Below are 21,687 nucleotides of genomic sequence, written 5' to 3' on the forward strand. Positions count from 1 at the left end.
AGAGGCGGATGACAGAATCTTGCCTGCAGGGATGGGTTGGATAGTCCCCTCTGCTGAAAGTGCCTGGGGGCGTGTTTGCTGTGTCCCCAGTCACCTGCCTGCTGCCAGGGGTCCTGGTTTGTATCTTTCCCTTGAAATGCTCCATTCTTCCTTGCCTTTTTGACAAGGCTTCCATTTTTTGTTGTTTTTGTTTTAGTTTTTTAGTCTGGACCAAAAGCTTAATGTAAGTCAATGGATGTGACAGGAAGAGGCTAGCTAGCACTGTTTTCTCAAACAGGGGTGCCAGGAGTACCAAGGGACAGTGAGACAGTTGTGATTTTTTTTTCCCCACAGCTATTTATTGAAAACTAAAATGTTGAAAGTAGCTCAGCTTCTGTCTGTGGCTCACTGTAGCGCGAAGAGAAGGAATCAGCTGTGTGCTGGCAGGTGGAGGAGGGGAGAAGGCGTCCAGCTGCCATGGTCCCTTCTGTCACACGCTTTCTTTTCCGTGTAGGCTCCAGGTCACCCCAAGCTTTGGGGGGAGCCCAGGCCCTGTGGCCAGAGGAGCCACAGCTGCCCTTTCCCTGGGGGACAGACACGGGGAGGTAGAAAGTAGCATAAGACCAGAGGGAGGCACTCTTAAAAAAAATAAAAGTGACTGCAGAATCACTGTGAAGTGCTGACATAAATGAATCTCAAGGAAGAAGGGGCCGGAGGGGGGCCATGGCAGGTGGAGTCAGGCGTCTGTGCGCCAGATGCCAGCTCTGCTTCTGACCTGAGCAGCCTCGTGTACCCACCTGTGTGATGGAGCCAGAAATAGCTGCCGCGAAGTTCAGATGGAGGAACGTATGTAAAGCACCTGTCACGTGCAGGCAGGCAGCAGGCCTGGTTCCTCCTCTCTTGGCTTCTAAGTTTGGGTTTCGAATGGCAGGAATAGAAAAAGGGTTTGGGCAGCTTTCCCCATGCGTGTGTTTGGAGGAACATTTGTCTTAAAAGGTGCACTCAAAAATGATTTTTGTAGTTCAGTGAGTTTGCTAGATACTGCATGTCTGTCCCTGTCCCCCTGCCACATTCACTGCCACCGGGACATGCTGGGTGGCCAAGAGCAGGAGGGAAGCACTGAGGTTCCCACAACTAGAGACCACTGTGCATTAACCTGCGTTTCCCAAACTAACGTGAGCACGAAGAATGTTCACCTACCAGTGACTCACATGGGCTGCCCTGAGCATGTTCCCGTGGCCCTTCCTCCTTGCAGGGTGCCTGCTGGCATTAGCCCAAGTTCAGAGGTCATCTTTGATTCTGAGGAGGTCACAGAAAGCCGGTGCATTCACTGGGGTCTGAACAAAGGTTCCAGGTGCCCTGCAGGGCTTTGGAGATTGGGAGGCCCCAGGAGCTACCAGATGTCACAAGTGGTTCCATTTTGGCTGAGTGTGAAATGAAACTTTAAACGGCCAAATGTGAAGCTGAACATTTGTGTGCAAAAGTGTGAAATCTAAGTATAACCAACAATTTCTGTGCAGAAGTACTGGAGGGAGAGAGAGGGTTTTTGACATTTAAGTCAAAATGAGGTGGCCCCAATCCTACCACGAGAGCCAATTTCATGATCGTTTTGTCAACCGGGGATTCAACCCGTGTGTAGGGCGGCCTGGGAGATTCTTTATGGACCAAAATCTAAAATGTAGATGATGTTTTCAGCTAAAATGGGACACATTAGAGCCATTTTGGTCTCACCTGTACTTGTGGCATTTTATAGTTTTAGTTAGAATATGTATGTTTTCTTACTGCTGACAGAGTTGTGTCTGGCGCCTTCTGTTAATAAAATTAGAGATAATACTCTCATCCCAAAGATGGGTACGCGTGAGCCTCGGAAGGTGAGGTGCTGTGCTTCTACCTCGACCACGGGCCCCCTGTTATCTGGGGCCCCCGTTGTTGCCCAACACGCGATTGTGATTGCAGGGACTAGGGGGCTCTAGACTGTCTACAGATGTGCTCAAAGCCTGGGGAGACAGCAGTGTGTTTTGTCACCTATGACGTGGCCACTAAGGGGCTTCTTGGGGTCATTGACCCCCTATGTCAGGGCAGAGCCCCACGGGGAGCCAGAGAGGCTGGGACTCAGAGGGGACCGTGGCTTCCGTGGGGCACAGACCCCAGGCCTCTCCTGTGGATCTGGGCGGTTGAGAGATGCGAGGGTCCAGGCAGCAGGGTTGCCCCTGCCGGGCAGACGGCCTCGCCCTGGTCCTGGTCTCCAGATGTGGAAAAGGCAGCCTCGGAGGGTGGGGTGACTTGGGGTGCACGGGGTGAGCTCCAGGGCTGAGACAGCACTAGAGAGCAAGGTGCTTGCAAAGTAAAGAGCTATGTCTGCAGGTCCTTTCTGTGTTCCCGTGTGCACATGGCATCCCGACCTGCAGCGTCTTAAGGGGGCACCTGGGCCCCTCAGAGTCTCTGCTGATGTGACCCACAGGCCACAGCTGGGGTGGTTTTCATTTTTATCGCTGGCCGTTAGAGTCCTTTTAAAACTTCATCTTATTGATAAAAGAGGCTGGGGTAACATTGTTGATGTCCCGTGATATACCAGATGCCTTTGCTGCATCGTCTCACTCTCCATGAGAACCTGTGAAATAGGTGACACAGGCAGAACTTGCCACCCTGTGACAAGGACAAAGCAGCTCAGGGAGATGGAATGGACCCCTGTACAGCCTGCCAGGTGTGCCTGGCTCCAGTGCGCTCCCTCCTTGCCTCAAAATGGGCTCTTCTTTTTTAACCTGTAATGTTGATGAACTGAAATGCTGTTAGGAATTTCACATACCCTAATTTGCATGTACGCATACACACACACACACACACACACACACACACAGGCGTGCACGTGTGCACGCATGTGTGCGCACGCACATATTCTCAATGGCACCGTTCCCTTAATCAGAAGAATTTTGTCCTGGAGATGCCCTGGAAATCGAGACGTCCCATCCCAGACCAAAGCTTCAATCCCACAGTCCCTGTCACGCAGGTACAGCCCAGAGCCGGGGATGGGGCGGGCGTGGAGCGGTCGGAGTTCCCGCACCCGCTCCTGGCAGAGGGCTTCACTCAGAGCCTGTGGGTGCTTCACTTACAACTTTTTCCAACCTGGTGTGTATTTTTTCTTACCCAGAGTGAGAAAAACACCAGACATGGAGGATGAGGGTTTCTGTACGCAGTTAATGAGAAAGAACAATTCATAACCTGCCAGCACAGGATAAGTGACAAACCAAAGCACTGTGGCCCGGGCTGCAGAATGCTCCCTGTATAGTGACACTGCTTGTCACCAGGATCTGGGCTGGGCAGGGCATCCACCTCCTCTGGGTGAGAAGAGGGAGTGGCTAGAGCCCTGCAGCTCTTGCTGCCTTGCCGACACCGGCCCAGAGGATGGCTGGCCGGGGCCCAGATAGGGCCACTGTACCCCCTGCTGCTCTGTGTGGGAGGGTCCTGGCCTCTGAGCCCCCACCCCTTCCCCGCCTCCCTTCTCGGCTGGGCCTCTCTCCACGGCTGCCTTCCCATGCTCCCTCCCATGTCCTAGCTGCTTGCTGGTCCGATAGCATTCTCTAAAATAGACACTTGTCCTTTTGGGACCTGGAAGTGGCTTGTGTCATGGAATAGGGCTGTCTCTCCATTGGAAATTTGATATTTATTAACAGTCCTTAAGGAAACACTAACTCCTGGTTTTGGTTTTGCTCAGAAACTTAGCAAAGGGCAGAGGGGCTGCTCTGGAGGCATTTGCACGCCCCGCTCTGGGTCAAGGTCAAAGGCTGCCTTCCCCCTCCCCGGCAGACCTGGCACCTTCCTGCCTGGGAAGGACACTTGGGATCCGCCTTCTCTCTCCCTGTTTGCGGACTTTACTCTCCCTCCCGAAATGGGGCTCACTGCTGTCTCCCAGGAGGCCTGGCTGGACCCTACTGCAGTTAGGGTGCTGGGGCCCTGCCCGGTACTGGTGAGACCCCCATGTGGGTGCACCTGTCAGCTCCCCAGCGTGTCATAAACAGCAAGCAGACAAAACTCATGGTTTCGCCATTTGATGGAATGATCTTCCATTGTCTGGAAAATTGAGATCTTCCCAAATGGAGCTGAATTAACCAAGTGTCCCTTTATTGCCATTTAACCCACTGGCATTGCTCATTCTGAGGAGTCACACACGTGCTCACCCTGTCACACACTGGGACTGTCAACCCATGCACCTGTGTCCCCTGCCCCACCGCCTTAGTCACACATACATCCATCCCACAGTCTCGCACAGAGACACTCTCCCACCTCCAGTAACAGCCCAGCCAGGGCTTGTCCCGCCTGGACTTTTGACCAGCCTCAACGTGGTACTCTGCTGAGCAGGGTGTGCCTGTCCCTCAGCTTCACATCCTTGGCACAGAGTAAGTAAATACTAAATATTTGTCAAAGGGGTGGAACAGTCAAATCCTGTCACTGTCTGTGACCACGGCCCGGCCCTCAGCACAGGCAGTGGTGAGAACCTAGAGCCGCCTCCTGGGGAGCCTCCGCGCTTTGATGGTAGCTTTTATAGACCGTGGCGTAGGCTGCAAGCCAGGCTGCAGGTTGTGCCCAAAGCCTGGTGACACAGTGACCTGATTGAGAGCCCTTGGTCTGAGCCATTGAGCTGGTCTCCCTGCCCTCATAGGCCCGTCCTCACACTGCCCAGAGCGGGTTCTTAGGACGCAGCTACATGATGATACAGACGCCCCCCCCACCCCCACCCCCCAGCGGCTCCCCGCAGCCCTGGGAACGAAAGCCACTGCTAGGCCCGGCCGGCCACCTCCCTCGACACTGTCGCATTTCTTACCATGTGCTTCCTGCAGGCCACCCAGGGCCGGACACCTGTTTGTGGGCACAGCACTGCTTGTGGAGCTGCATCCCTTTCTCCTGACAGCTCTCTGTCTTGGATGGACTCAGCATTGGAACGGGCAGTTTCTTCCCTGTTTACTCAGTAAAGATCCTGGATAAACAGCCTGCATATCCAGCCCTCACCTCCTCTGGCACACCTTCCCCGGAAAAGCAGGTGCTCGGTGTTTGTCGGCTGAGTTGACCTAAAAATCTCAGATAAGTGACAGGCTCACAACCAACAACTTGCCACTTAAGGCTCTTGAAAGAGCATCTGACACCAAACCTCTCGGTGCACATCTTTACTGAGCACCTGCAGTCCCAGGCACCAGGTGAAGGCCTGTGAAGGCCGCAGAGGTGTACAGTCATCACCTCCCGCCCTAGCCGCAGTGGTTGTGAGGTGTGCACGAGTCCTCTAAGTGGGCAGTGGAGTCCCACGGGCAGCCTGGGGCACCTGCCTCGAGGAGTGATTGTGGCTGCTTCATTTGGGACCGATCGGTGGAAGGCTTTTTCGTGATGGGAATTTTGCACGGATGGAGTAAGGTTGGTGGGGGGGGGGTACTGTGAGGGGTAAAAGGAACTAATGTTTGTTGAGGCATGTTTGTCTAGGAGACAGGGGCCTAATGGTTTGGCAGGACCAGAGAGCACTTGTAGATGAGAGCATTTTATTTGACATGTAAACTCTGGATTTTGTTTTGTTTCAAGAATTTGAAGCAACCCTCATAATGTTGGCTTCTTGGCTTGTGAGTCAAGTCCATCCCTGCATCCTGGAGGGAAGCGATCTTTGTCAGAGCACACACTGTGGAGCTTGCAGGGATGTTTGCTCTGGGTTCCCAAGGCCACCCAGTGAGAGTTGCTGGGGGACGCCTGTGACGCTGTCCTCGTAAGGTTGTGAGGTTGTGCTGAGGTCCTGCCTCCAGCCTCCTGACGATCGTACTGCAGGGAATGGCTCCGCCTTCCATCCTGTGCGAGGACTGGGGTCGCCAGTCCACCTGCCCTGAAGTAGTGACGCGGACTGCACGCCTGTCTCAGGGCCCAGCTCTTCTGCTGCAGGGGAAGGGGAGTCGCCACCAGGTGTCTGGTGATTCTGAGCATGTTCCGCTCATCTGCACACCCATCCATCCACCGTCTGTCTATTTATGTAGCATGGATTCATCCCTCGACAATTACCAGCACTCGTTAGGGACTGGGAATAGAAGGACAAACAAACAGTTCTTGCTTTCAAAGAACTTGCCCTCAGGTAGAGGAGAAACATGAACAGATCACTGATTGCTGATGGCTCTAGAAAGGCTGAGAGACACATGTGGGTGTCTGTCAGGAATGTTCTGGAGCTGCGGTGTGATCGTTTTTTGGTTTCCAAGCTTATCTCACAGCGTTAGGACCAGAGGCTCTGAGAGGTGGAGGCCCTTGTCCAAGCCACGTGGCTGGTAAGTGGGTGAACTGAGATTCAAGCCCAGCCCTGCAGTTCCAGGGTCCTTGCTCCTTGCACTCTGTTCTTGGGGTGCCCTGCTTTAGTTTGGACCTGCCTGCGTGGGTTTGTAAATCGTGGGTCCCTGATAAGCACCTTTGAGTGCAGTTTCTGGGCATTTTCTTCTGCTCTTAGGGCCATCAGTAGCCAACAGGCGTTCGTGTGAAAAAATAGACAAAATTCAGATTTGCGCAGTTTGGGGCCAGGCAGATACGTCTCTGTGGCCTGTTTCTCCTTGGCGAGAAAGTTCTGACGCACTGGAGGGATGTTAGCAAATCAGCAGTGCCGTCTCCTCATCAGGTTTCAAAGGGTTGGAAGCCAAAGTGGAAAATGAAATGCCTGGAACATTCTGTGGCTCGTGGCCCCCTCTTCCTGTTGGACGGCTGATGCCTGTTTTCCTGGAATGCCTTTGTCCCTCTGGCTGGCTTGTTACCTCCGGGCAGCCCTCCCTGACCACACTCCAGTCTGTGGGACCCTCCTCTCTGCCCCGGGGTGGCAGGTTAGAGCCTCACTCCCCCGCACAGGGGCCCCATTCGAGCACTGAGCATGGGGTGTTGTCATAGTGATCTGTGGACCATCTTTTCCCCACACCAGGCTGTGATGGAGGGTCTTGATGTCTGGGGTCATCTTTGCATTCGCAACATCTTGAACAAGTAAAGGAGACTGACTCTGGGTGACTCAGACTTTGCCAGTTTAAAGTGTGTGCAATTCTTTGTTCTACGAAAAACTTTATGAGGTAGCAGAAAATAATACATAACTACTTATGAATGAGTTTTTTAAAATAAATTTTATTGCACATAGTTGAGGGTTACAACGTGATGTTAGGGATCCATATAGATAGAAAAATGGTTGCTATAGTGAAGTAGATTAATACATCTATCATCTCAATAGTTACTTGGTTTTGTTAATAGGAATAGCTCAAATCTACTTCTTTGACAGAAATCCCTGATATAATGCAGTTGTATTAACTTCAGTCCTCATGTTGTACATTAGTTCTCCAAATGTATTCATTCAAAAGATTTCTTAATTGAGGAGAATGTAAGCAAAAAACATAAAAAACACACAAAAACCCCTCACCAACATTGGAATCAGGCACACATGGGATTGAGTCCTGCCTCTACTTGCATGTTACGACTTTGGGCCGGATCTGAACTCCCCTGAACCCTGGTTTTCTCATCTATCAAACATCTTACTATTCTCATGCATGTTTATTGGGCTGACGTAGGTAAAGTGATTAACGTACTGTCTGGCACTTAGAAGGCATTTGATTACTGATATCTGCACTTAATATGAAAGGAGAAAAATGTATCAGTATCTGCTTTTAGGCCGTATGTTTTTATGGTCTTTTTTTACCTTTTTTTGTTTGCTCATTTCAAGCCATCTTTTTGCTGGTATTAGATTGACGAGCATAGCTTGTGAGTCATGGCCCACTTTATATTTGGAAGAAGACTGGGCTTGTTTTGATGGATGCAAGGTCAGGCCCTCGGCTCCTCATCTCTCTTTATAGAGTGGACAAATTGATGTTCTCAGAACATAATCGTTTTGCAAATTGCACAAAGAGATGCATTCTGATAGCATAGAATGTTCACTCGTGGGTAGCTTTCAGCCAGACATGACTCACTACTTGTTGCCATGTGCAAGCTCTTGGAAAATGATGCTTAGAGACTTCCCCAGGGTGTATGTTTCACACCAGCTGTATTTTGCCACTTAGGAAGAATAATGTTCTATCATTATGTACTTCTCTGCACAATATCCTGAAAGTTTTCAGTGTTGTATTGGTTTAGGACAGTGGTCCCCAACCTTTTTGACACCAGGGGCCAGTTTCATGGAAGATAATTTTTCCACGGACGGGGGCTGAGGGGTGCAGTGGAGCTCTGCAGCCTGGTCCCTAACAGGTCACAGACTGGTAGCAGTCCACGGCCCTGGGGTCGGGGACCACAGGTTTAAGGCATTTGGGTATCCTCCAGAGACTCAATTTAGACAAACTTGATTATAGACAGTAGGATAATGATTTTGTTGCTAAGGTTTTGGGTGTTTAGGGTTTTTTTTTTAATGCATATAATTAACTGTAAGAAACATCACACAGATAGACAAATGGGAGAGAACAACACCCACTGTTTCCTTAGTTGGTGCTGTACACCAGGTGTTGTGCCAGGTGCTTTTACATACTTTATTCCTTTCTGTCACAAAAGTCTAGCAAGACGGACGTCCCTACTTTCTCACCAAGGGTGCCGTGGTTCAAACTTTTCAAGTAACTGGTTCATGGCCTCTGACTAGAGGGACAAGGGTTGCTTGAGTCCACCTGGCTCCAAAGCCAGGGTTTTCCTCCCTCATCATGTGCACCCGGCCATAGACAGGGCCTTCCGCTCACGTGCCAGCTGGAAACAGGCCACGGTTGTAGCCCTGCACCGCGCCACTGAATCACACACAGGGGCATTGCCTGGTAGCAGGTCAGCTGAAGCTGCCCGGGCCGGGGCCTGACTCCTCCCTCTTCCTCACCATCTGCCTCTCTCTGGCTTTGCCCCTCCTCGTTCTGGGGAAGGCGTTTGCATTGGTTTTACTGCATTTATCTCTGAAAACTGGCATTTTGTGCCTCACACAGAACTGCAAGACTGGGCTCATCCATGCTCACTGCCCTGGGAACTCTCTCCACAAACCTGGGATTGGCACAATGTAGGGGTGTTCGTGCGTCATCTAAGTTCAGGGCCACTACCATTGTCAGGGCCCCGCAGGAACCCAGGCTGACAGCCGGGGCCCTCAGCTGAGAGCCACCAGCAGTGCAGCATGTACGTGAACTTACAGCTTTTGAGAAAAGCTTTGGGAAATGACTCTTTCTGAGGATGGCCTTGATTTCCATTTTCTAAAACAATTGGTATCTAGTGTTTAATAAATGAAATATTCTGGTTTTCTAGAATGGGGAGAATTACCCATTGAGATTAAATTAGTCTTTATATATCAAGCATATACTCTTTTTCATGCATTTTCCTAGACTCTTTTCCTTGCATAAAATTCTTACTACTGTGTTGCAAGATAGATTGAACCACCCAAAACTGAAGATCAGGAAAATGAGGGTGGTAGTCAGAGAGGGAGAGAGATAGACTTGTAGTAGGAATTGCAGTTGGATTTCAGTTTAAGTCCACTCATTAATAATCATAGGTTCTTATAATAATACATTTTTTTGAGGAGGTAGCAGCCTCACAAAAGCTTATGGACTTTGCTTGATGAATTCCCATTATAATATTTTGGTATTATTATAATAGTGTTGCTATTATGAACTTTGGATTTAGGACTATGATTTAAAGTTTACTTGGGGATGCTGTTGAGATGTTTACATTGTTTTCCCTTCACGAATGGCCTCATTTTCCCATGTTGAGTTCTTGCATAAGCACTTCAAAGTTTGACTGTAGCCTCTTTTGGTAATGAGCCTATGTGGGGAAAGCCATATCTTGTGTTCCCATTGCTATTTTTAATGTGTTTTTCAAGGAAACACTAGATTTCCAAGACTAGCAGACTCTGTAAAGCAGCAGTACATCGGTACCGATAAAGGACGGAGAATCTTATACGTTAACCATACTTTGCATCCCCCGCTCGATCTTTTTTGACTCACTTCAGATTTCAAGCAGCACTCCCAAGTAGGCAAGGCTGGCAGTCAGTAATTGCCAGGTAAGTCACTAATGAGGATGACCAAGTGTACATGGCTTCTCAGTGGGCAGAGCATGGGCATTTCAGCCAAGCAAGCTTGGGTTCGAATCTAAGCTCTGCCCTTACGATCTGGGTGAGCCAGCAAGTCCCGTCTTTGTGACTCAGTTTTCACTTCTGAAAGATGGAACAGTCAAACCTTTCTTATAAAAATGTCCCAAGGATTAAATGAGACAATGGAAGATAAAGAGTTTAGTACGGTGCCTGACATCTCATATGCATTTGAGAAATATTACTTCCCAGCCTCCCTCGCTGCCTTTCTTCTTGCTGTTAGTTACTGGCTTTTGTGTGCTGAGGGTGCGTGCAGGCATCTAACCCGCAGCCTTAACTTTGCGAGCGGGCATACAGTCCCTGGCACAGCACAGGTACGCCCTAAATATCTGTTGAATGAATAAAAGCTCTAAACCTCGAATTTGGTTGTTGCTACGGGCTGCACAGTGAAAATATAAAACTGTGATGGAACAATGTGCTTGGCCATTTTTTTTTTACATGCATCCCTATTTCTTTGGCATTAAGGACACAAAGATATTTACAGACACTTCTCTATTTGTCTTTCAGTGCCTGAAACAATACGTTGAGCTCTTGATCAAAGAAGGATTAGAGACTGCGATTAGCTGCCCTGATGCTGCCTGTCCTAAACAGGGCCACCTGCAGGAGAACGAGGCACGTGCAGTGAGCAGTCGGGTCTGCCTGATGGATGCCCGTGGGCCCTGCTTAGCTGCTCAGGGTGACGTGGGCTCTGTTGAGGTTTATGTTGCATTGTATTCTAGCCTTCAGCTTGTTCTCATTCTTGTTTGTGTTTTTTCCCCTTAGATTGAGTGCATGGTTGCGGCTGAAATTATGCAAAGATACAAAAAGCTACAGTTTGAAAGAGGTAGGTGACCTGGTGTTGTGATTCCTGTAACAGAAGGTGGATACCGTTTGGGAGAGTACTTTTGGTAGATACGATTATCTGTCATTTAATAGGAGTGAAAAGGCTGCAGTAGGAGTGGAAAAGTTGACATGAATTGAACTTCTGGAATTCAGCTGACACTTTGAATTCTCTGAACAGCTCGCAGTTGGAAGACCTTGGCTAGTGATCTGTTTGGTAGCAGGAAGAATTCATGAAATGCACTGGATTATAGGATTGAGGCCTCTGGGGGTGGGTTAAAGATGATGACTCTTGCGGCATTATTCTTCAGCCGGGTTAAGGCCTGGCAGTTTGAAGGCTAAACTCTTAGACCGGCCCTGGATGTGAAGGATACGAAGGCGTGGGAGGAAGTCCAAGGACAAACGCAGCAGCAATTGCAGTGACTGCTGTCTTGCTAACAGTGAGGGTCCGTGTTGAGTCTGCACCGAGTCCCCACATGGTGCAGGCCTAGATAGTAGGCGCTGAATGAATAGTCAGGCCTTTCATCCCAGGAAGTATCGCAGCGATCCTGGGAGGCTAGTTTCCTGTTACTGTTAAACCAATACCCAGAGAGGCTAACTGACTTGCCCTGATTCTAACTCCCACGGGCGGTTGGGGACCAGACACCCTGACCCTTAGCTGTGACCCCTCCTGCTGAGCCCTGCACAGCCCTCCTTGCCGGAGAATGGTGTGGCATGACCCAGCTGGTGAGGGTGGGCAGAGCATTGTCAACGTCACTGTGGGGATCCTGTTGCAAAGCATTAAAACATGTGGACTGTCCAAGAGAGGTCTTTATCTTTGCTCTCCGAAGCACTCTCGGATCGCACAATGCTGTTGTACAGAGCCTGTGAACTCTGTTTGGCCTTGGTTTTATATATGTTCTGGGCTGTGGGCACATCTGCAGAAGAGCTGAGGGACAGGTGTGTGCAGGTGCTGCTCCTCATGCAGGACCGTGAGGATGCTGCGTGCCACCTCTCAAGTTCTCAGCTTAGTCTGTGATCGCTGGTGCCTGCCCTGCCCCTTCCTGGACTGGCGTCAGGTCCCTGCTGGCACCGGGGAGGATCCACCCCTGGGATCCAACCCTGGAGGACATGTTTACGTGAGAACCTGTCAGGATGGGGCTGGAAGGCAGAACAGACCAGAGGGAAGTACCCAGAGACTCCCAGTTAGCTCAGTGTGGGAGTGGCTTGTTTTTAATATTTTAAAGAAATATTAACAATAGCCGGTCATGGTGGTGCATCCCTATAGTACCAGCTTCTCTGGAGGCTGAGGCAGGAGGATCACTTGAGCCTAGGAGGTAGAGTCCAGCCTGGGCAGCACAGCAAGACCCTGTCTCTAAGAAAAAGACAATAGGAGCCAACTTAAGAAAAAACATCAAATAGGATTTATTTTTCATGGCATTGAAGTTTGTTTTCAAGAGCTCCTTTATTTAAATGGCATATATCATTTGCTTTGGAGTAGTTTATGGCTATAATATAATGCTGTTTGGTGCAAAAGTCAGCATGTGGAGCTATAAAATTGATTGATTTGGTTTGCTGAGACTTTCAGGCTCTTTTGAAAATATTTTCCAGAGAGAATCTTGATAAAAACTGGCAGTTTTTGGGTTATAAGAATATGAACTTTGTATAACATTGAATTTAATTTAAAAATGCAGCTGGGTAAATTTTTCTGCCTAATAATTTTAACTTCATTTTTTTTGTACTTTGGCTTAGTCAAAAAAGTTTTTTTTCCCTTTTGCATAAACATGAAGCCTACTTAGGTTTAAAAAAATACCTCTCAAACCTATCACTTTAAAACATTTTACATGTTAATTTTTTTTTTTTTTTTTTTTTGGTTACACAAAAGAATTCAGACTTAATGCAACTAAGACCTGTCGAGATGAAATGCTGGAACGTCAGAGCTAAAATAGAGCTGTGGATTATTGCCAGCACTTTGCATGAGCTTGGAGACAGGATCAAAAAGCAAATTTTGACTCGCTCTGTCCCTCTACAATCCAGCCAGTGGAGGATGCCCTGGAAGAAAACTCAGACAGTTCAGTGATTTTCTGAAAACATTTAGTTACCAAAAAGTCCTGTGGTTAGTTCAAGTTGCATACACTGTCTCCACTTAGTCTTAGAATGTCTCCTGCAATATAACAGCCTTGATTCTAATGTAAACTTCTCCCCTTCTGTGACTGGGGCTCTGGCGAGCAGGAAGCCAGGGTCGGGGGCTGAGGAGCTGCTTTCCTTTCAGGCCACCTACTCCGCCCGGTCCCTCCAGGGCCTGGGGTGGGGACGGGCTTTCACTCTGCATGCTCCACGGCACTGTCCATGCCGGCGCTGAGCACCAGCTGTGCCACAATGCGCGTGTTCACGTCGTGCGGGTCTGTCCGGAAGCTCCACCATCCCAGAGATGGGCACGTTGGCTCTGCCCCATCTTCCGCCCCAGCAGCGAGCCTGGTCGCCTGAAGGCTGAAGTGGGGTCTGGTCTTGTGTTGTTCTGTTTTGCATTTTAAGAGAAAGTAAAGCCCAGAGAGATGAAAGACTGTGCTGGTTTTACCCACCAGTAATCAGGCCTAACCAGAACCAAAGACTCCCGAAAATGGGGCTGTCTCACAGCAGGACCAAAGCCACCACCCGGGTCCTATCCCGGGGCACCCGCCAGGCCCGGCAGGGCAGCAAGAGCGGGCGCGCAGGGTGTCGTTTGCCTGGTGCTTCGGACAGTAGGCATCTGTTTTTTACAAAGAAAAACCAGGCCGGGCGTGGTGGCTCACGCCTGTAATCCCAGCCCTCTGGGAGGCCAAGGTGGGTGGATCGCTCGAGGTCAGGAGTTCCAGACCAGCCTGAGCGAGACCCTGTCTCTACTAAAAATGAAAATAAAAATTATCTGAACAACTAAAAATATATATAGAAAAAATTAGCCGGGCATGGTGGCACATGCCTGTAGTCCCAGCTACTCGGGAGGCTGAGGCAGGAGGATCGCTTGAGCCCAGGAGTTTGAGGTTGCTGTGAGCTAGGCTGACGCCATGGCACTGACTCTAGCCTGGGCAACAAAGTGAGACTCTGTCTCAAAAAAAAACAAAAACAAAGGAAAACCACATTTTTAAAGAGTCTTGGACTTTTTTTCAGTAGAGGACTGTTAGGGACCTGCTTCATTAATCTATTATGAATGTATCTTTGGGACATTGGAGTTATGATTAGTTTCTTCTGGTGTGCCAGAAAGTGTATTGTTTGCTTTGTTTAAAAACATGTCTTAGACACATATATAATGTAGCTATAACACACCATATAGGACATAATATATAATGTACATTATTAGCCGTACATGTGATAGAGAGGTACGGATTTTGAAGAGGAAGACTGCCTAGGGTTGCTCTCAGTGGATGTTCTCTTCAATTGGGTTTCATCTCGCGTGCAGCCGGGAGTTCAGCAGTGGAGAGGGTGACGTGGAATATTAATAGAAATCTGCGTCTGAGCCCCAGGGCGTGGTTCGCAGGTGTGATGAGCCCTGGCAGCACGGGAAGGGTGTTTGCGGTCAGCAAATTGAACAGATATTTGTCCTTTAGCTTTTCGATGGGGAATCTCTCCACCTGGGAACAGGCAGTGCCCTGTCACAGCTCTGTGAGGACAAAAGTCATGAAATTTGAGTCGTTCCCATGGAAACTGTAGCTGGGTCTCCCCTGCTCTCCACTCCGTGCTATAATGGGCCCTTCATGATGAGGGCGCGTCATGGCCTTTCCCCTCCTGTGGCAGGAGACTGGATGGGAGGCGGCACCTGCCCGGCACGTCAATGAAGAGACGGGGCTTCGGGCAGTCTGCTGCGTCCTCAGAGCCAGAGGGGGGTCGGGGAAAGCAGTGGGACCGCAGTCCATCTGGTCTGGCACCACAGTGCCACATTGGGAAGAAAGCAAAGAGCAGGCTGAGGGTTTCTCTGCCTGCATCATGTGTTGTTTAGCACGTTGCACCTTGCAGAGCCTGTGTCACCCTGCAGAGCCTGCGTCACCCCGCAGAGCCTGCCTCCCCCCGCAGAGCCTGCGTCAGGTGCCATGCAGGTGCAGGACCTCTTATCTCTCCTCTGACAAAGCCAGGCTCACCCTGCAGCATGCACAGATAGCAGGCCTAGCTGTGTGGCTGAATTCACAGGGCATGAGTCTGGCAGGGTGTGGGAGGGGACTCAGGCCACCTGAGCGGTACGGGCACCCCCCTCCCTGCTCCGCTGTGTCCCCTCAGCTCAGGTGAGACGCAGGCGTCTGCCCCCACACATGTGCCCCACAGACCAGGACTGTGTTTTCCCCAAAGAAGCCACCTAGTCAGACCTGACAGCTGCGAGCTTCCTTAGAAAAGCAAACGCTGAAACCGTCAATGAGGAAGACGAGAGCTACTTTACTCGTTCACTCAGTGTTAGGGCATCCTGGGGATTTTATGTTCACATGACGAAGATCAACTAAAGAGGGACACGTGTCCTGAGTCCCAGAGTCCTTTCTCTTATCAAGTGCTTCTTAATCTCTGCCAGACCTAATAATTTGATAGTTTTGAGCTGTTGATTAATTCGCCTTTTAAGACAAAGGCAGGGGTTGGTTAGATGAGATCAGGAGTCGGCCAAGCACAGCCAGGGGGCCAAATCTAGCCCAGCCTGTGGTCTGCTGCTGTGATTTAAGTTTTACTAAATGTTCGTTTCAGATTCCTATGTCAGCTTTTGCACTGCGGCGTCACAGCTGAGTAGCTGAGACTGAAACCCAGAAACTGCGTGGCCCTCAAAGGCTTACATAATTACCATCTGGCCCTTTACAGAAAAAGTTTCCCAACCCTTGGTTAGATGATTTTCAAGGTTATACCCAACAGGAGCTGTTCCCTAGAGGGCTGACTCTGGTGTCCCCCTTTATTTCGGGGCTGTGGTAAAGCACGCATGGGCATACACGTATGTGTGCACATGCGTGGTCAGGACACCCCAGCTGTGACCGAGTAACTGAATTGCCGCTGTCCTGGGGCAGGGTGTGTGGGTGAGATGCGGCCCACGGACAGCCCCGGCATGTCCTGGAACCCCAGTTCTCATGCACCCCGTTTGAGATGCAGGCGCACTGAGCCTGCCGGCCGCACGGACAGGAAGTTTGCAAGGGCATTTCGGTGCCCCCCAAGTTTCCCTAGGAAAGTTCGTTTGTCCTGATGACTTCCCAAGAAGAGCCCTGCTGAAGAGCTTGCGAGCCGCGGCCTGCCTGAAGGCCTTTGGGAGCAGCCCGACTCGGCTGGCCACAGTCGCTTTCGGGCACAGCCTTAGTGTTCCGTGTGGCTCCTCCCCACCGTCCCCTCGCTGGGGAGTCAGCGTCACGCAGGACAAAATGAAATGAATAACCAGGTTCACAATAAAGGGCAGCTCAGTACCGACTATTTGAATAAATGCACTTTCTGGACAAGGATGTGAAGCAACAGGCATGTCGTGGTATCCTGTTTTTAAAAATAAACTTCCTGACTCATTCCATTAACTTGGACTTCTTAGCATCTCGGGCTCCGATTCAGAGGGAAACCTGGCCCTTGAAGGGTTAGTTTCCTGTAGTAATTAGCTCCCGGCTCAGATTCAACACAATGACTGCTACATTACAGGAAAATGTTTCCATGGGGCCATGTGTTTTATTAAAACAAAATGATCCTTTCCAATTTGTCATTTTTTATTGTTTTCTATGCATGAGTTATACGCAAGGAACTCCATGTAAATTGTCAATATTAATTGTAACAATAAGAACATTAACAAGTAAGATTTTCATGAACTAACTGCAGGGTTTTGCTTCAAGAGGCCCCGGGCTCAAAACTAGCGTGGGCTGAATACCACTTGCGTGGCAGTTAACGTGTTAAACTGGGGAGAGGAGACAAGCTTAGGCAGATGAACGCTTTGCTTAGAAGAATAATTCCAGCGCCTTCCTCCCGTCCTTTCTGAGGGCTGACGGTGTGCTGGGCACAGGGCGGTGTGCGGAGACGGGCTGCAGGCACGGGTCTCACTGCGGGAAGCTGTCCCCTGGGGGAGGCAGAGGAGGACACATGGTGTGTGGTGGTTTGTGCGGCACTCGGAGAAGCCGCAGATGAGCGGGCAGGCCAAGCTTCCCTGAGTATAGACGCCTCTGAGCTGCGAGCTGAGCCTCGGGGGCAAGCAGGGGTGTCCCAGGGAGCCAAGGATGCTCTTGGGGCAGGAGCAGCATCCCCGAGGGACTTCTGCTGGGCCCCTCTGTGGGGTGAGAAGCTGGGAGGCGCTGGAGTGGAGCTGGGGGAGCAGACACTCACCCTGCCCCCGACCCACCCCCGGAACCCCCTGAGACCCTCTGGCCTCCCAGGTTTGATTTGCCCGTTTTGTCTCCCTGTGCCAGAGGTGCTCTTCGATCCCTGTCGGACGTGGTGCCCGGCGTCCACCTGCCAGGCCGTGTGTCAGCTTCAGGACGTGGGGCAGCAGAGCCCCCAGCCGGTGCAGTGCAAAGCCTGCCACATGGAATTCTGCTCCACCTGCAAAGCCAGCTGGCACCCCGGCCAGGGCTGCCCAGAGACCATGCCCGTCACCTTCCTCCCCGGGGAGACCAGGTACCGTCCGTGCACAAGCTGCTGCCAGAGGCATGGCTGTGGGCTGGGAGAAGGAGGGGTGCTTCCCTCCTGAGAGTGCCCCTGGGGTGGCCGTGGCTGCAGCTTCAGCTAGGTCAGCCCCAACAGACTCCACCTCTTGAGTCTCTCTGAAGCCTGTAGTTACTTGTTTGCGTGTTTGTTTGTTTGTTTTTGAAAACTGACTATGTGCCAGGCACTGTGCAAGGCCCTGGACATAGAAAGTTGCATGAGAACCGAAGACGACACTGCCTGTCTGGAAAGACAAGTGCACCCACAGCCAGTTGCTGTTAAGGGTTTTGAGTCCTGCAATGCCTGAAGTTGTTCTAAGACTCCACCGTGGTGAAGATGGTCCAAAGTGGGGGTGCAGGAACAGGCACAAGAGTAGGGGGCACAGGTCGTAATTATCAGAAGGATCCCCCCAAACAGGTTTGCAGCTGCCTGAGGCCAAGGTGGCCACGACTCTCTAAAATGTCAAGGCTGTCAGGAGGGCTGTGGGAAAACACTCCTGTGTTCCTGCCTCCTGCCCCTCGGCCAGATGGCCAGGCTGCCTGCCCAGGTGCACGCTGCGGCACTGCTCTGTGTGCCTTACAGTTTAGTAGGTTGAACCATGTGAAATTGATAATATCCAGGTCTTTGTATCCTACAAAATCTGCAGGTCCCATGGCACCACTAGACCACTGCCCTTTCCTGTGGAGGCCACGTTCCTGATAGAGGAGCTGCCACGGCGCCTGCCCCCCACCCAAGGGTGCTGTCATGAGTGGTCCCGTTTTCGTCTCTTCCCGTTGCAACACCCCCAGTCCCATGCCGTGTTCCAGCCCCAGAGCCTCTCAGGGTCCCTGTCTCCTCCCCGTGCACAATTGTTCCTGTGCCTGGAACCTCCTTCTCTGCTCTCCTCCTTTCTCAGACACTTCTTGCCTCCCCTGGGGACAGTGCTCACATCCCCTTTGTCACGTTTGGGTTCCCAGGGCAAGGTCGGTGGCTTCCCCCTCTGTTCCGGCTGAGCTTGTGCATTGGTTACAAGCCTGGCCAGTGGAGCTCATCAGCTGGGGCGGCTGCCGTCAGGCTGCGCTCCTGGCCCCCGGCGCCCGTGTCCTGGCCCCAGCAGGTGCGCAGACTCTAGCGTGAATCTCCTCCTTGTACTTAGAGTCTTCCGCACCCCCAAACTTAAGATAGAGGGTGGTGAGTGTTTGGGGCCTGATGACTTAGTTTTTCTTTATCCCTGACATTCTGGTCTCGTTTAAATCATGCCGCAAGGGTGATTTAAATCAAAGTTCACAAATCTCATTTTGTAGAAGTTTAAAAATAGGAATTTCTGGCTTCTCTGGGAACACTGAGTACCCAGCTTCTCTGAGCCCACCTCCCCACGCGCTGACCCTGAGCTGGAGCTGAGCTGTGGCTCCTCCATGGACAGGGGAGGGACAGGGGAGGGACAGGGGATGGGGCACAAACCCCACCGTCCCCACCACCCCCTCTCGTCTCCCTGGAACTGAGAGCTGGCACTGTCAGCTGGCATTTGTAACTGAGAAGACACTCAGCTATTTTTCGTGTAGTAGAGGTTTTTTTTTTAAGGTTAAGTCTTCCCCTTAGCCATGTTTTTATCCACCGGACCAGCTTCGCTCATTAGCATTGCCTGCCTGCCGCTCAGAGGCATCCGGGCATGTCGATTGCGATTAGGCTGTCGGAGACTCCTGTCTGCCTTAATAAATTTGAGTTTATAGTACGAGTTGTTATTAATAATAATTTTAAAAATAATTCAGATACCAAGAAATGTTTGAAAGCCATCATCTGTACCATACACATTTTTATGCATGACACAGTGCGCCAGAACTTGCATATTTTAACTGTTTCCATTTTGAAGAGTCTCCCCAAGAGACACTCTGTACACTGTTCATGGCATTTCTTTCACAATTAGCTTGTGAGTCACATGAGAATTTGGTTTCGTCACTTTGAGTTCGCACCTGGCTTTCAGAACGAAACAATGGTCTCCAACCTGACAACCAACTTGACCACCAGATTTTGTGCCTCATGACTTCTAGCTCTTTGCAAAATTAAAATCTGTCTCAGAAGAAACCAGGTTAAGGTTTGCTCAGAGCTGACTGTGTGCTGGGTCCCTCTGGAGGTATCTGCACACACGCTGTCTCATTTGCTCGTTGTAGTAACCTCAGCTTATTCTAAATCACATTTTGTGTGGCCAGCTTGGTCTGCAGTTTGCTTTTAAATTGAAGAAGAATTTGAGCTAGAGAGGGTTTTGTCACCTTTGGGTAATGATATTAATAACAACTGCTGTTTGTTGGGTGCTTGATACTTGCCGAGCAGGCTGCTGTGCGTATGTGCTTAACACGTGCACACTCTTTAATCCTCACAACACCCCGCAGAGAGCCCCCTCAGTCTGTTCTGCAGATGAGAGACTAAGACAGATAACACACGAGTAGCACAGCCAGGATTTGTCCGTCTGCCTCAAGACTCTGCTCCTAACTCCGAGGGTTACTGCTTCCTTCACTAGTGCTTGTCTTGTCACCTTCTGCTCGTGGACAGCACAGAGTCACACGCAGCCAGAGCGTGCACCTCGACTGGAGGAAGCCTCGCTTCTACTGTCATACTAAAGCGAAACTACATTTAATTTTTATACTGACTATGATGTTTATGGGAGGTCCTTCAGCCAGAATGCACACAAAATGCCAGAATTTGCTCAACTCTGGTGAATATGTACTCATAAGTGTATTAAATTCCAAAAAGGCCGCTCGCCCCAAAGGGAAGTCATTTTACTCCTGGTGATGCTGGATTGACGCAGCCAGTTCAGACAGTATAGCAAATGCACCCACACAATCAGTGATAACTTCTCCTAACAGTTTATCATTCGTTCTTCCAGATGCTTTCATGAATATACTTAAGTAGTCTTTTTAAAATAAATCTCATGGGACAGACATCCTTTTGTAGTCATACCTAAATATCTCTTATCTTTTTATTAGCAGCACTGAATTATTGCTACCTTTTATCAGGCACTTCACACAAGCTGGACTGTACACTGTACTTTTGCCGTACAGAATCTTCTCTTATGATCACACTGGTGAGAAAACGGGGGCTCAGGGAGCTGTTCCACAGCTGTTTTGTGGAAGAGCCTGCACTTGACCTTGGCTTAAAGCCCTCCATGCTAAGCACTGCAAACCTAACCAGACTTCTCAGAAAAACAGTTTATAAGACGAGCCACGGAGATCTGTCTAAGCAAATAATGTGTGTTTATTTGTACGTGTTCATAACATTTATTTTTTTCTGATAATAGCAAAGTGCATAAAATTTATTATCAACCCTTCAGAAAATAGACATATATATGAATAAGGACATATTGTTTGACCATTACACCATTACTCGGATACGCCCCTTATGATAAGCCTTTTGCCATATTTTCTTTAGTCTATACTTATCTAAATTTAGATATGTGCCGAGGTTGGTCTCCTCCCCCACCCCCCCAACTCAAACTGCCTGATTCACAGTGTTTTGGTTATTTATTGTTTTTCTGGAGTTTCTATTTGTTTGGTGTTTTGCATTTAATAACAAGGGACCTCATTCTCCGTAGTTGAGCTAATGCCTCCAGCACAGCCAGTGCTGTGGGGTCCCTCTCGGGCACCCTCTGCCCAGAGCCCTCACGACGTCTCTCCCGCAGCTCGGCTTTCAAAATGGAAGAGGACGACGCACCCATCAAGCGCTGCCCCAAGTGCAAAGTCTACATCGAGCGCGACGAAGGGTGTGCGCAGATGATGTGCAAGAACTGCAAGCACGCCTTCTGCTGGTACTGCCTGGAGTCTCTGGACGTGAGTACGGCCTTCGGCTTAAGGGGGCTGCGTTTAGCTTTGAGGTGTAGATTTGGAATGAGAAAAATGGACCAGTCACTTCCTAAAGAGCTCAGAGGTTATTCCTGTGAAACAGAGAAGTAACACTCCTGTATTTATGGAAGTACTAACTCATTGAGCGCGATGATGTCAGAAGGCAGTAACTCAGCATTTGGGAATGTGAGTGCTCAGTGCAGGCTCGGGATTCAGCCTGGGTTTTAAAGCCGTGTTAGGATGTTAGGTTTTGTCTGAGGGAGTGCTGTCTTAGTCCGTTCAGGCTGCTGTAACAGAATACCATAGACTGGGCAGCGTAAACAACAGACATCTGTTTCTCATGGTCCTGGGAGCTGGAAGTCCAAAATCAGGCTGCCAGCAGATTGGGTTCCTGGTGAGGACTCCCTCCTGGTTTTC

At 50.0% G+C, this 21,687-nt stretch overlaps 1 protein-coding gene across 2 annotated transcripts in view; it reads left to right on the top strand.

Annotated features, from left to right (window-relative positions):
* Positions 1-21,687, top strand: part of RNF144A (ring finger protein 144A) — a 109,754-nt gene that overhangs the window by 71,157 nt on the left and 16,910 nt on the right. For both annotated transcript variants that reach the window (XM_045548987.1, XM_045548986.1), the window contains 4 exons: positions 10,562-10,666; positions 10,817-10,877; positions 17,224-17,431; positions 21,111-21,258. In XM_045548987.1, coding sequence (XP_045404943.1) covers positions 10,562-10,666; positions 10,817-10,877; positions 17,224-17,431; positions 21,111-21,258 — 522 coding nt within the window. The remainder of the gene's footprint in view (positions 1-10,561; positions 10,667-10,816; positions 10,878-17,223; positions 17,432-21,110; positions 21,259-21,687) is intronic.

This window comes from Lemur catta, chromosome 4 (assembly GCF_020740605.2).
Source record: "Lemur catta isolate mLemCat1 chromosome 4, mLemCat1.pri, whole genome shotgun sequence".
NCBI classification, from domain to species: domain Eukaryota; kingdom Metazoa; phylum Chordata; class Mammalia; order Primates; family Lemuridae; genus Lemur; species Lemur catta.